Source organism: Alnus glutinosa, chromosome 13, assembly GCF_958979055.1.
Source record: "Alnus glutinosa chromosome 13, dhAlnGlut1.1, whole genome shotgun sequence".
Taxonomy (NCBI): Eukaryota; Viridiplantae; Streptophyta; class Magnoliopsida; order Fagales; family Betulaceae; genus Alnus; species Alnus glutinosa.
The window spans coordinates 816,477-831,859 of NC_084898.1; the positions used below are offsets into that span (position 1 = coordinate 816,477).

At 34.6% G+C, this 15,383-nt stretch overlaps 2 protein-coding genes across 2 annotated transcripts; one reads left to right on the forward strand and one right to left on the reverse strand.

Moving 5' to 3' along the window:
• Positions 1 to 1,363: 1,363 nt before the first annotated feature.
• On the reverse strand, positions 1,364 to 6,634 carry LOC133854191 (metal-nicotianamine transporter YSL1). Its single transcript, XM_062290275.1, has 8 exons — positions 6,427 to 6,634; positions 5,950 to 6,330; positions 5,361 to 5,533; positions 4,324 to 4,418; positions 4,095 to 4,232; positions 3,319 to 3,508; positions 2,732 to 2,846; positions 1,364 to 2,459 (listed from the first exon to the last, which is right to left on the reverse strand). The coding sequence occupies exons 2-8, from the start codon at positions 6,320 to 6,322 to the stop codon at positions 1,534 to 1,536; spliced, it is 2,010 nt and encodes a 669-aa protein (XP_062146259.1). The 5' UTR covers positions 6,323 to 6,330; positions 6,427 to 6,634; the 3' UTR covers positions 1,364 to 1,533.
• Positions 6,635 to 14,131: 7,497 nt separating this feature from the next.
• LOC133854349 (uncharacterized) lies at positions 14,132 to 15,005 on the forward strand. The gene has a single exon (XM_062290506.1). It carries the CDS (start codon positions 14,171 to 14,173, stop codon positions 14,915 to 14,917), a length of 747 nt encoding a protein of 248 aa, XP_062146490.1. The 5' UTR covers positions 14,132 to 14,170; the 3' UTR covers positions 14,918 to 15,005.
• Positions 15,006 to 15,383: the final 378 nt, after the last annotated feature.

Genomic DNA, 15,383 nt, shown 5'->3' on the forward strand with positions numbered 1-15,383 from the left:
TTTTTGTTTGTCTGATATATACCCTTCTATTATTAGCTCTCACCCCCGTTTATAGAAAGCATCCATTTTATTTGTTTGGAGTAATCAGGACATACCGCGGATAGGATCGATTATTACCTTCTACAACAGTCCAATTGGACTCCCAAAACAATACATAAGCTCTATTTTGTTTGAAGTCCCATACATAGATGTGTGCATCCCGTCCCCTACCTGGCTCTAATTGGTTTGAGCAAGCAAGGGGGAGGGAAAAGCTCCTCAATTCTTCAGGATTGGGATGGGTCGATCAACTCTATATGTATTCCTGGTTTCAGTTTGGTTTTAGAGCTTTTGCTGTTGTGTTCAGGCACTCGTTTAAAGAAAGCCTCTTTTCCTTTTTCTTTTTCTCCCATAGTTGTCTCCTCGTTATTGCATGTGCTATTCGGTCAGATCGTGACCCAAGGGTGGCAATTCGGGTTCATAGGTTGGGTTTGTGTCGTGTCGTGTCATGTCAAGTCATGTCAAGTCATGAGTATACGACTATATGGGTTAACCTGAATCCGATTTATTTAATTAATCTGGTTAAATCTCTCAACTCCAAAACTACTTGTTTAAATAAGCGGTTGACACGTCATAACTTACAGAATTAGTTTAATAAACAAATTGTGTTGGATTGACTTAAGCACGACCAGTTTCAACCAATTTAATATAAATATGCTAAGTTAATCCAAATACTTGATCTGACCTAACTAACACAATTTCATATCTTATATATTAATTATACACATTCACAATTAGATTTATTGACAAAATCAATTTGAAAAATGTAAGTCCATAACCATAATTAATAAACATAACATAACTTCTCATTGCGTATCCAATTAAAATAAGTTTAGAGTCCAATAAGTTTATTTAAATAAAAGACAGATAGATAGTAATATAGAAAATAAGATTACATTCCAACAAATAACATGATAAAACCTTTTAACTAAACCTCAACATTAGTTACTAACAAAATTGGAAGTAGATAGAGTTGAAGGGTTTGGTAGAAGACTCCGAACGGTGGTGGTTGCAGTCATGCTTGTGGTCACGATAGTTGTAGTCGATGGCAAAGAGAGAGAGAGAGAGAGAGAGAGAGAGAGAGAGTTGAAAGCCTGAAAACAGCACAGCGAGAATAAAGTGGTTTCATGTATGCGGGTTACGCGAGTTGACTCGCATTTGACTTATTTATTAATCGTATTTAATCGGCTTGGCCCTCGTTTTGATCTGAACCGTATTACATTAAACACTGACCCTTTAATTTTATGTCGTATTCGTGTTGGATTTGCGGGTCATGTCAAGCATTGTCGGCCCTACTGAACTCCAAAAAAAAAAAAAGAGAGATAAGGACAACGGAACGCCATAAGATGCATTTTTATTGTTGTTTGAGAACTGTTCGAGACTGCACATATCACAGGTATATGATGTTATTTGCACCTGGCACTAGTAATCTAAATCAGGGATAACCCTAGCCGTATATTATTACCTTTCTCCCTACAAATCCTTTTAGAGCTTTTTCTAGGAAGGCACAAATTTCATGCAGATGGGAGGATTTATTTTGGCCAAAGCTAGAACCGCAGCAGGAAGTGTCCAAAGCCCCTCCCCACAAATTAATCCAGAAGCAACTGCAGGAATCATCAACTCAGCCTTCTTGGAGTTGATCTTGTGCCACACAAACACAATCAAAGTCCCAAGGCACATATCAATTGCAAAGTATGCCCCAACTAAAAAAGGTATAGCCATGACCATAGGAAGGGGAATAAATTTTCCGACCTTCTGCGGCGACAGATCTCTCACCACGTTGGCTCCCACCGCAAAGGCGAAGAAGCCATAACAAAGTTGCAGGCAGTGTTGAGGGAGAGCAGAGAAGCCTTCAACACCTAGAATTGCCATGTTTCTGTAGATCAATGCATAAGGAGCTTTGAACTCTCCATTAGGGTTTCCCACATCAAATGCCTTGTAGAAAAGGAAGAAGCTCAGAGGAGCTGTTAGGCAGCCTAGCGCCGTGCCAATGGCTTGGTTCAAGAACATTGCTCTAGGGGAAGTGAAAGTCAGATGGGCTGTTTTGAAATCCTGCATCAGAATGCAAGCCACAGAAACAACAGATTTGATGAGACCACAACCAACTAGACCTGCCACCAGACCGTCTTCTTTTCCGCTCAACGCAGCCAGGACGAAGAGGGCTACTTTGCCATAATTATAGGCCATGTTTATATCCGTGAGACCTGCTCCATAAGCATTGCAGAATGCTAGAGATGGAGCAAGAAAATAGGCTACCACGACATAGTACCATTTCAGTTGAGGGAACATTAATGGGATCACGATTATGGACAAGATGGCGAAGAGGACGTATCCAACGGCTGCAAACCACATGGGAATGTTTTCTCTCAGGAAAATTTCATTCTGTTTCAAAGCTTCCATGGGTTTCTCTTGGCCATCCTCAGCTGCAGGGGAGAAGACGACTGTTAGAAATGGCATTGGTCCACCAGTCATCATCAATCTTTTCAGAATCTAGTGTTAAATTACTAGCTGTTCCAAAAGTTTAAGCTACTAAATATTTTAATTGAAATACGAGGTAAACTTTTACTTTAATATCACGTTAAATTGCCAATTATCTCGAAAGCTTAAAATGATAGGAAAGTGTGAATTGAGTCCGGTGGAAACCAAAAGTAGCATGGAAAAGGAAAATTCAGAAGCTGCTGTAGATATGCATTACCCTTGTCGTGGCCCTTGTTCTTCAGTCTGCCATGGATGTTAATGACAGTGCATGCCAATATCTTGATGAAATTGTAAATCCCATCACCTAGGATCAAAGCAACGGAGATGAAAACCTGCCCAAGAAATTATTGTGTAAATGGGCGACCATGGGTAGCAGAGGAAGTAAATATGAATTTGGGAGAAAAAAAAAAAAAAAAAAAAAAGGGTTTGGAATCTCCAATAATTTGGGTAACAAATGTGAGGGAATTTATATGAGACTCACTTGTCAAAATAAATTATGGGATGTTCAGTCACCTATTTAGGTAGGTGGATCCTATATTCCTATATAGACTTTCTCATATTTGCTGGTTAAATTTGTAACAATCCATCCCAACGACATAATATTGTTCGCTCTTTGCTCTTCCGAACCAGATTTCTCAGAAGGTCACTCATCCCAATACTACTCTCGCAGAAGCACCCTTAATTGCGGAGTTATGATAAATTCATAGTCATCACGGCTTAAAAATATGTTGTGTCAAGAATGATACGTTTTTGCTATCAATTTGAACAACAAAATTACTAAAAATCTCAATATGAGAAACAAACCTTGTAACCATATAGGCTCTTCATGTCACTCTCTTGCAAGCTCTCAAGAAACCAATCTCCTTTAAGCCGTTCTATCAGCGGCCACATCATTCCATACGAGAGCACAGCTCCAAGAAGCAAAGATAAGTTCACAAGGTGGGAGCAAATCATCCCAGCCCCAACAAATGTCAAGCCAAAGTCGAAGTAGAATCTGCAAAATTCGAAAGCCATTTAATTAATATTTTTACTTCTTTCTTCTTTTTTTCTTTTCACGTGTAAGTTTAAATTATTTATTAATAAGTAAGAGATCAACACGTAAAATATTTAATTAAAATAAAAATAAATTCAAAACCTTTGTTCTCTCCTATGATGTCATCTACTTTAGGATAACTTCACTTAAGGATACCGAGCTTTCACTATTTTTAAAAGAAGGTACTTGAACTTCAAAACGTCTCAATTTAGGGTATCCATTTTTTGAAAAGTCTCAATTAAATGTTCTTTGTTAAATCCTATCAAAATTCTCAAAACACCGCTGTGTTTATTTTTTTAAAAAAAAAAATTAAAAAAAAATTCAAAGATTCAGGCATAGGTATTTTTGTAAATTCTGTTAAATTCTAACCAACTCCTAATCGAGACTTTTAAAAAAATAGATAACATAAATTAAGAATTTAAGTATCTCCTTTTAAAAATAGTGAAAATTTCGGTACCTTAAGTGTGAAGTTCTCCCATATTCTTCTAATGATTAAGGTGGCTAGCATGTTGAGCTCAAAGAAGCAAAGAATAAAGCAAATACATACGTTTGCTTCCAGGCTCGCAATCCAAACGTGGGGAACTTTGCGAATCCACCACATTCTTCTCTCCCACTGAAAAACCACTTGAAGAAACCCCACAAGAAACTGACTGAAAAATATTTCATGAACCCCCGAACTTGCTTCCTGCATAAAATATGTTTTTCTTAATTTCTGAGTTTTGATTCTTTATATGATTAAAAAAAAGTGAGATATACTGAGAAAGAGGTGTATGTACTTGGCCATCTTATCCCCCTGACTGTGGAAGCCATTGATGAGAACTGCAGTTGCCATGCCACTTGGATATGCTAATTGGAGGTCTACTATCATTATCTGAAGAACATTAATGGGAATGACATAAGCATAAAAGGGGAAAAAAATCAGATCTTTATCTATAGTACAGTGGAGGTGTGAATCCATTAAATTTGAAATGATTACTTCAGAAGAAAGAAATGCTCACTTTTCAATGATAACTTTGCTGAATTTTTCAGGCAAATTGTTATTATTATTTTATTATTATTTTTTTAAAAAAAAAAAAAAAACATTAACTGATCCTGGTTTGCTGCCATTATAGAGTCCAACACAAGTTCAGTTTAAAAAATTACCACCAAGAAGAAAGAAAATTGTCAAAGACTATATAAAGTGTAGAGAAAGCAGTGATTTAATATGAGGTTTTAAATAAGATTGGTAATTTTTTACTCGACTTGTGAATCTGATACGAATCTAATATGAAATTAATTGGTTAGGGTTAAGGGGTCTGTCTCATTTAATTAAAAAAGTCGGGTTAAAATTGACCTATATAACTAGTCTTATACCAATGTTTCGATACGGTCCGAACCCAACACGCGAATGCGAAGTGCCACCCATAATTTTGAGTTTGACCTGACTCTACAATTTATATTCATTTCAGATATGTAAAATTTTATGTATTAGTCTTGCTTATTGAGAAAAAAAAAAAAAAAATTAAAATATTATTTTTTAAAATCGTAGGTTAACCTTTAAAATTCTGTGTTTTCCAAAAAAATACTCTTTAACCTGCAATTTGGAAAACCAACTTTTTACGTTTTCAAATTGTAATTTTTTAGAGACACTTTTCAAATAATTCATTTTTTACAATTTGGATTAATATTATACTTTTTACCTTCGAAATCACAATTCTAAACGTACTCTTTGACTTATCAAGTTATAGGCAACTTTTAACCTAATCTGTTCGGGAAAAAGTAGATGCACTATGTAATTTTTTAAGAAAGAAGATGAAAGAGACTGGACGTATACCTTCCTCAAAGGAACCAAGGCAAATAGACCAACAAAGCATACTAGATAGAGGTAGCCAGTCATCCAACCAAATCCAGGTTCCTTGACACTCCTTAAGGAGTTCCCCTCATTGTTGACTCCCGACAACTCATATGTCTTCTTGTTTAATCCCAAAAGATAAGAAGCAAATCCACCTGTAGCCCAAAAGAGAAAAAGTCATATGTTAGAGTACTATATCAAAGTTCTTGAAAAGGAGGCGAAAAGTAGGATAGAGTTGGGATTGCTGGGAATTCAAACAACAAAAATGAAAAAGTTAATATACGATTTATCTGCCAAAAAAAAATTTTGGGCGACTCATCTATTAATTAAACAGGTAGATCTTATAAAAACTCTTTCGTAATAATGCAGACAACAAATTGTTGAAGATCCAAGTCCGAAAAATGATTCACCTGCCGAGAAAAATTTTGAACGATTCGTCCATTGGACATGTGAGTCTTATAGAAATTCTTTCATAATAATGTGGACAACAAATTGTTGGGTATCCAAATCCGAAAAAGGGAAGGGAAAAAAAAAATTAATATGCAAAATTCGAAATATTAAAGGCTCAAACCTCCAACAGCAATGCTATAGCATGCAACTGCACAAGTTTGAATCATGGTGTTCTCTTGCCGAGTGAAGGGCCTTGATACAATCCCAGCTCTATGGAGGAGTTTTATCCATGTCCGGACGAAGACGAAAGCCAGAAGGGCAGCAGAGACATTAAGATTAGGAACTATCCCTGTTGTGAGGTTCAGCTTCATGGCTATCACGCTGTACATGGTTCCAATAATAATGCTCACCACTATTCCCCTCACTGTTATCTGCTGCGTCCAAGGCTGGATTCTCTTCGACCCCTCTGATAATTCATGGTCACCAGCTACTCCTTCTAACTGATGATCTTCCCTCTCAATCTCTTTCTTTTCTTTGGCTTCCTCCATGTTCATTTCTCCCGCTGAAAAGCTTCTTTTGTTAGAAGAAAATTCAACAATGAGACAAACTAGAATGACAGATTTATAAGAAGAGCTGGAGTTTCCATGCACAGACTCACACAAGTTGTCAAATGGTTCTTTGTCTTCTTTTAGCCAATATTAATTAGGCAGCGCGCTTTCCCACTGCTTAAACTGACCCTTACAGGTGAAAATATCTCAGCTACAATCTATATTTTATTTGATAAAAACAACTAAACAAGAAGAAAGATCTGTTAAACCATGTAAAGGAAAGAAGAAAACTTGGCACAAGTGTTTGAGATATTACTGCAGCCAGTATGCATGGCACTGAAACACAATATTTATAACAGAGATTGCTGTGAGTCTGTGACCTTATCATTGACTCTCTTTATTTCTGGTCCATGAGGTGGGTATGATAATGTTTTGGGTAGGAGAGATTCCTTATGGGGGAAGTGGATTTAACTCTAGCCACTGGTACTCTGTAAGCTACAATGTGTGGGTCAATCACTCAATAGTGGAGACAATGACAGCTGCAGTAAAGAACATCAGTTGATGGTTGTCTTGTAAGATAGTGGTCATGAAAAAGTTCTCAGGGAGATTCTCTACACACTATGATCATCAGTTGCTTTGCTTTGCCATTCATAGTACCTCAAAATCACTGTTTAATAATGCCTGCCTCTCTTCACTCATTCAGTTCCACTGTGAAATAAGCTTTTACACAGTTACATAAATAGATGTTTGAACTGTAGGAGGCATATGCAGTCTCTGTATTTGAACAAAAAGTCCAGAGTGCTCATCACATCTCAATTTTAGGAAAATGTTTAAATATACTTGCGTTTCAAAGTGCTCATCAGTCATCGCATCTCAATTTTATCAGCTTTTAAATCGGTTATAATAGTTATATATATTCAGCTATTATTAAGTAATTTACCCCTCCAACAGAACTTTTACAGTACAATAAAAGCTTCATATCTAATTTGCTATAATAGACTTTCAACTGTAGGAACATGGACTAATATAATAATATTTAAATAAATGAAGATAGAAAGGTGAAAGGTGAAAAAAAAAATAGAAAATAATATTTAAATAAAGTAAAGGGTGAAATAGATAATCTTGCTAGAATTTGTATTGAAAAATGAGTAGTTAAAATAGAAGAGAGGGTTTTTTTGAGTAGCTAAAATAATTATTATTGCTGGAAATGCTTTTAGGATGGCTTATAAATTGGCATGGTTGAAATGGTAAGTGTCACTAGATGATAATAAAATTTGAAAGATAAATTTAATTAGATAGTCGCTCATCACGTGATAAGTATATGTGAATTATCATATCAATTTATAAAGAACATGTAGTAAAAATTGTAATACCACTAACAATGCTCTTTTATCATTTAACCCGTCTCCCGGCCAATTGATTAATTTCCATAAATATTGGACTTTTATTGATTATTTATTCGAAAAATACTTGGGGTGTTGTAACTTTTACAATAAACCCTTTACAAACTGATATGAAAGTTCACGTGACATTGTCGCTAGTCACAATCAAATTTAATTATCTAGTAATTGACCTAATAAGTGTCACGTAAACTTATATATAAACTGAAGTGACAGTTCATAATAAAAGCCTCTTCACGTGTTTTGAATAATATCATCCGATAACTTTGATCTTAACCTAGACTTTCTTGTTTCTTGGATCTTTTGCTAATGACTTTTATGTCTCTCCTATGCATAGAGGAAATAATACTTGACCACTGATTGAACTTGGTTAATTAATGCTTCTAGAATATATATATATTCTAGAGTTGTCTATATATAAGTTGTAAACGTATCATTTAGCTAGATGAACATTTCATTGTCATGTATATTAAGTGTATAATAACGTGAAAGTTTAATGATTTAAGACATCTTAGGAGAAAGACAAGACCATGATTTATCTTATTAACGGCAAAATCCTTTTCAGAAAATAAAGAAAATGGATATGGTGTTTGTGTGGGCGAGATCGTGGATGCCGACTTGTCGAAAAGCAATGATCGTGGTGGATGGATCATGGATTGCATTTTCCGAATCCATCCAAAACTCAATAGGGCCGGATAAGTTTCAATCCTTTAGATAGGACTTCAGACCATCTAGATAGGACTTAATCAAAATCTTCCAATTTATTATTACATTAAAAGACAAAAAACAATGTGAATCCTAACTAAATTCATAATCATTCATCCTAATACGATCGGATCGGATCGGACCCGATAATTCAGTTGATAACATGTTTGGATTCTGCCAACGGACACATGCAAAATGAGTAAAGACAATTGATCGAAGATTTGTCGACGGGAAAATTTTCTAATGATTAAGTTACGAAAGGAAAATCGGATGTCCTTTTTTTAAAAAAAAAAAAAAATAGATAATTTTGGAAAGACTATGTATGAGAATATTCGGTTGAAGTTGTACATGAAATGGTTGTTTTACCAGCTCTCTCCTTAATTATGTGGAGTGCCCACCAATGGAGTATGGCCTTAGCCAAGTGCTATGCCGACCGGCAGCTGGTTATGGCCCCAACCAAATTTTCAATGGCGGGATTTGGCCTTAGCCAAATTCTTCGCTTAAAATTACAAGACAGTTGGATTGAAACTATGAATTGATTATTCTTTGTGCTATGATCCTTATTTCCTTTAAGCAATTATTATGTTGACACGGCCAGTCGAACTACTTGGGTATATCTAGTCTATCATAGTCATTTTTTAGATTTTGGAATATTTTTTTGGTTGATTGAGTCAGAAATATTATTGATGAGAAGACAAAGATGGTGGCTGGCAAAAACTAAGGCCAACCAATACTTTTTGCCAATGCCATTTTCATGTACCTTTGTTTAGGCCATGCACTTTGCGCCACTTTTTTTTTCTTTTTATTTTTATTTTGTAAGTCCCTTAATTTTTTTTAGTTGACTTTGTGAGTATTATTTGTCTGTGAATGGAACCTATTTCTTTTGGCGATTGCTATGTAAATAGATGGGTTGGCAAATCTACACCATTCCTCTTGCAGCAGGCTTTGTCTTTGCATGCTTTTTCAGTTTTAAATCATGGGCATATGTAAGGGCCACGTCAATTTAATATAATAAGATAGTGATAAAATAAAAATGTTCATAGTCTTTGATAATGTTTGTTAGGAGGTGTCATTTTTTGTGTTTGATTGAAAAAAAAATATTTTATGGCACGTTTGGGTATTTGATTTTTTGAAATTTGAATTCAACTATAATTTACTCTGCGAATTTGGATGAATAACAGAGTTTAAATTGTGTTTATAATCATGTTTGAGTGATAGTTGTATGAGAGTATTTTTTTCACAAAAAATTATAGTAGGAAATGATTAGAGTTATGAAAATTAGTGTGGAATAATGATTGAAATAATTATTGTTTAATGCAAATAAATATGAATCAGTTATAAATAAGTAATTATTTGTTTAATATAAATAAATATGAATCTGTCATCCAATGCGTTAGCACAGTGGCACGACCCATAATTCTCGAAAGAAATAGGTAGCAAATTCCACAACCACCACCTCCTCCAACCACATTAGTCTCGTCATCTTCCTCCTCCGTCAATTTAGTAAAGCAGCCTTCACTATCTCGCTCTCTTCCCTGTTTCTCTCTCTCTCTACATACATTTTCTCTTTCACACGCTCAACTCACTCGAAAACGTTTCCAGTATAATAATAATAATAATAATAATAATAAATAAATAAAAGAAAACATTTAACATGTTAATCACGTCAATAATAATTGTTTACAAAGATAAGTAAGATCAGAATCATATGAAAATGCTTTAGAAATATATCGACACTTTAAATATGAAATTAAAATACAAAAATACAAAACTTTCTTAAAATTATTAAAACTGTTTTTACTTTTTTTTAATTAAAATAAATAAATAAAAACTAATTCCACAGCTCATAGACGGAGACGGAGTAACCAATCGGTTCAGCTCGCCGGCGACTGCCATTAAAGCGACTCAAGATGTGACGGCACTTGGTGGAGTAGAAGAATGGACAATAAAAGAGGAATAAGTATCGATGCTTCAAAGTGCATGAAATTTCACAAGATTTTCCAGCCGACAATATTCACCACCGCTAAATTAATCCTTTATGTCCATATCAAATCACATATCCAATCAAATCCAATGCAGACTAAAGTTAAGATTTAATGGTTTTTTTTTTTTTTTTTTTTTTTTTTTTTGACATTATTAAAGTATTAATTAAATAATTTAATCAATTTATAAGTTTTTACGATAAATTCGGTTTAACATGGTACATGGTATTAGAACATAAATTTTGAGTTTGGACCTATAATTATACAATTTACTCATATTTTAATTAAATATTTTATTCGTATGTCTCATTTTTTTTTTTAAGGAGTTCATTCACACGTAAGGAAAAACGTTAAGTATTAATTAAATAATAAAATTTAACATTTTTTTATCAATTTAAACTCTTAAAATAAATAATAATTATTACAATTGCATTACAAGTACAGGGACAAATAGGAAAGGTCATAGAAATCATACAATGAAGGAGACTTTGAATTCAAGAGAAAGAGAAACAAGAATATTTTTTTATAAAAATGAGATCCAAAGGTCAAATCCCTAAAAACAATGTTAAAGATTTGAGATGAAGTTTCCTCCGATCATATAAAAGAGAAACAAGAATATTGAAATCATGGGTAATCTTAAATTTATAGGACTTGACCTTTATGGTGAATATCCATAAGTTCCTCGCTTCAAATACACACACATATTTAAAAGAGTAATGCTACACATTCTTTAATGTGACTTTCAAAATCATTATTAGACTTTAAATATATCACAATTAAATTTTAATTTAATAGTGATTTTAAAAATCATGCTAGGAATTATAGGAGTTGGAGTGTGTACAATCCCCGTCATTGTTCCTCTTCTCTTCTTCTTCTTCTTTGTCGCTCCTCCCAACCGCTTGAAGCCCCTCCTCTTCTCGTTGTAGATTTAGCTTTTGAGGGCTACTAAGCATGTGGAGCAAGGGTAAAGCCAATATTTGGGATTTTGGAGGGCAAAATTGAGAAAAAAAAAATAGGGGGGGTAAAACTAAAAAAAAATAGGGGTAAAATTTTATTTTATTAAAAAAACTTTAGGGCTTGAAAGGCCCAAGTCCCCCAAGCTCGAGGCTAGCAGATCGTTGATTTGGCCTAGCCGGACAAAGTTAAGGCTTGTGAACTCCACCATTCCTTCCAATCGCCTAAAGCCCTTCCTCTCCTCGTAGTACATTTAGCTTATGAGGGCATTGAGATCTGAGTATGTGGATATTTAGTTCAACCCGACCGAGTCAGACGTATTTTTATGAATGTGTCGATTTGGCTAATAGTTTAAATTCTATAACCTCTACGGAATACCATTGGAAATCAATACCCCATAAAAGTTAATTGCCTTTGCTAAGAGCTTAAGAGATAATTTAATCCAATATTTGATACCTAGGGTTCCAGCTCAAGTTTTCCGGCACTGCCTTGAGTGAGGGTTGTTGAACCTACTTTTGAAGTCCAAGCAGAGAAAAGTATTACGGGTTTAATTGATCGGACCTTCAATTTTGACCCGTTTTAGAGTCCACAAAAAACACTTAAGAGGCTCACCCAAAATACCCCGTCTGAAAAATTGGGTTACACTGCCCATATTGCCCTTGATGAGCGCGGTCCAATTGATCATGGAACCAAAACCAGCCCATCTCATTGGTTCCGCCCAATTTAGTTTTAGCCTTTTAGGGAATGGTCAGCTTTTTCTTTTCTTTTTTTTTTTTTTTTTTTTTTTTTTTTTTTTTTAATCCAATGGTCTTAACGGGATCTTTCCATTTTAAATAAAATGTATACTATCCATTTCTATTTTATAGTCCGAATTTAAAGTAAGTGTACATGAAATCAATGTCGGCATATCTTTTAAATAAAGTGAAATCATGTACACTGTTAAATGCATTAACTTTAAATCCTAACCATGAAAATGAATAGTATTTATTTCATTTAAAATAAAAATGATCTTATTCCAAAATGGTCAGCTTGAAGCCAACTGTTGAATTCTGTCTACAAGGGACGGAGAAAAGGCCATCATTTTTTAACTCTACTACAATGCCCCTTTTTTAAAAATAAAAAATAAAAATAAAAATAGATGGTCTAATATCTCTAGAGTTAAATTCTTAGTTTATTCCGTGTGTATGCCGGTAAGTTTTATAATACTTGTTAAAATGTTAATTTAAATGATTGAAATTACTATTTTTTATCAATTTAAATTTTTTAAATAAATTATTAAATTTAACATAATATTAAAGCATGTGTCATGTATTTGAACTTTAGCTTAATTTTGATAACGCTTTTATTATTATTATTATTCAAAATATAAAACACTACGTCAAACCATTTTAAACAGAATGCTTTAGAGGCCAACCCAACACAACACTCTCGTTTGTTGTTGTAATGCTTTTGTTTGTTTCCCAACCAATCAAGACAAGTACGGCGTACATTGTTTTTCAACGCAAGTTGCCAAAAAGGCCAAAATGCCATAAATCAACGTCCCCCATCTCATATTTAATATTTGCATTTTTTTTTAATTATTTTTATAAAATAAAAAAAAAAAAAAAAATTGAATATAAAAAGATAGGAAAAAAAAACTAGGGTTCATGTACGGAACCATCCAACAAGCAGTCAGCTCCATCGTCTCAGACAATTTTTGGCCCATGCCCATCCCGTCCGTCCGTTATCCAGCAAGCTGCAGCTTTGTTCAAGGTTGGACGGCACAAAAAATATTCAAAGTGCCAAATTTATTTTCAATTATTAAGTGGGCCTCCTCTAACGGAATTTTTGGAATTATTTTCAATTCCTTTTTCATTTATATCTTTCATTATAAATAATAATGAAAGATAGACTTTTTAATCTCTCCCTGTTTCATTATGTGCCCATGAAGGCTCCCGCCAGCCTCCATGCTGGCGTCACTTTAGTGGTATTCTCATTTTTGCAAGTGCCCATCGTTCAGTTTAGTACGATAGTGTAAAAATATGCGTAGACAATTTCCTAAAATTATTATATTAAAACGATAAAAATTTCTTATAAACTGAAATATAGGAAATATTTTTTTAAACTGAGAAGTATATGTTTTTTTTTTAATAATGTTTAAAAAAAAATGAGTTTCTCCATTTTAAAAAAACATATCACACTTTTATATACCAAGTTGAAAAAAATTTATACAACTCAATTTGTACAAAAATTTATATCCTTAATAAAAATGATGAATTATTATGTGATAAAATCTTAACAATTTAATTTAAAAATAATTGTTGAAATTATAATTGAATTTTTATTCTGTTTGCGAATTTTAAAGTTTGACTTTTTAAAAAAAAAAAATTGAATAAAATATAATTTATTTATGAAAAAATTGAATAAAGTATGATTTATTTTGAAAAAAAATAGAACCAAAATCATATTTTGTTTCTAAAATTTATTTGCCAAACACACCGTTAAAAGAATCCTGATTCGTTTTCAACATTTACTCAAATTTTAAAAATAATAATTAGAATCATAATTCTTTAATTTAAAACAATAATTAAGATTTGAAATTTTCTCTAACATCTTAATTCAAATAAAAACCGAAAAAAGTCTGAGGAAGTATCGAAGTACCGTCGCTCCCGCGGCAAACCCAAAGACTTGTCGAAGTCTCTGTCATGTTGGCCACGTCAGCATCACAAACCGCGTGCTCCCTACCCCCCGATTCAAACTCAAAGCCAAAACCAACAGCCTCTCTCTCTCTGTATATATAACGCCGCTCATGATCTCTCCTTTTCATTGAGAAGATGTGTAGGTCGACAGATTATCACGGAGTTCAGTTCAACGGCAGAGATCGCCGCCTGAGAATCCGAGCCTTCTTTGTCCGCTTCTCGGGTCTGGACCCGGTGCGGAAGCCCTTACCCGACTCGGCAACTCTCCTCTACCTCCCTCGCATCAACGAGCAAGCGCTCGACGTGGATGGGTCGAGCGTCCGGCCCGACTCGCCCGCGTTCGTGACCCTGCACCGGGTCGTGAAGTCTCGGACGAGGGAGGACGAGGCGGTGTTCGGGAGCAGGGAGCCGGTTCGGGCTGGCGAGGGGGTCCGGTTCGAGGTGTACCTGAGGGAGGAGAGGGTCGTAAAGGGGATTTTTCGAAAGGACGAGGGGCAGGAGTGGAAATTGGAGTGCAAGTGCGCGGTGGAGAGCGAGAGCGCGAATGAGGCTGACGTGGCGGAGGTCTACGTGGCGGTGGAGGGACACGTGGCGATGAGTGAGAAGGTGGAGATGGTGGTGAGGAAGAGGAGGAAGAGGAGGGGGTGTGGAGGGTTGGAGGAGATTCCGGAAGAGAGAGAGGAGGGAATTGAATCGGACGACTGTTGCTGTCGTTGCGGGGAGGGGGAGAGCGGATCGGACGGTGGAGATTTGCAGGACGAGATGGACATGGAGGGAGTGAGGTGGGCTGTTGATTTGGGGATTTGGGTCATGTGTTTGGGGGTGGGCTTCTTGGTTTCTAAGGCTTCTCTTAGGAGAATGAAAGGCAGGAAAATGTATTGAGGGTTTTATTATTATTTGTGTTTTTGAATTCTTTGACCGGAATTGTAAAGAATAATGAGTTTATTTATACTAGGAATGATAGAGCTAATTTTAATATTTTTTTATATTCATCTGAAATGATATAAATGTAATAAAAAATTAAAAAATTGCATCTATATTATTCAAAATGACATAGATGTAATTTTTTTATTATATTTATATCATTTCAGAATAACACTGAAAAAAACTCTAACATTCATCAATTGAAGGCCAATTTTGAAATGCTTAGCAACAATTTTTAAGATTTACATGATTGGTTTCTTGTTTGTTTTTTTTAGTCCTCTACTTGCTGATTGACACATGGAAAAGTCTCAATTCAATTAAGTCTCCTATCTTAATCATATCAAATTTGATTATTTAATTACAATAATGCTAGTTATTCTTTTTTAGGTTAAAGACATATTTGGTATTGTAGTTTAAAAACTTC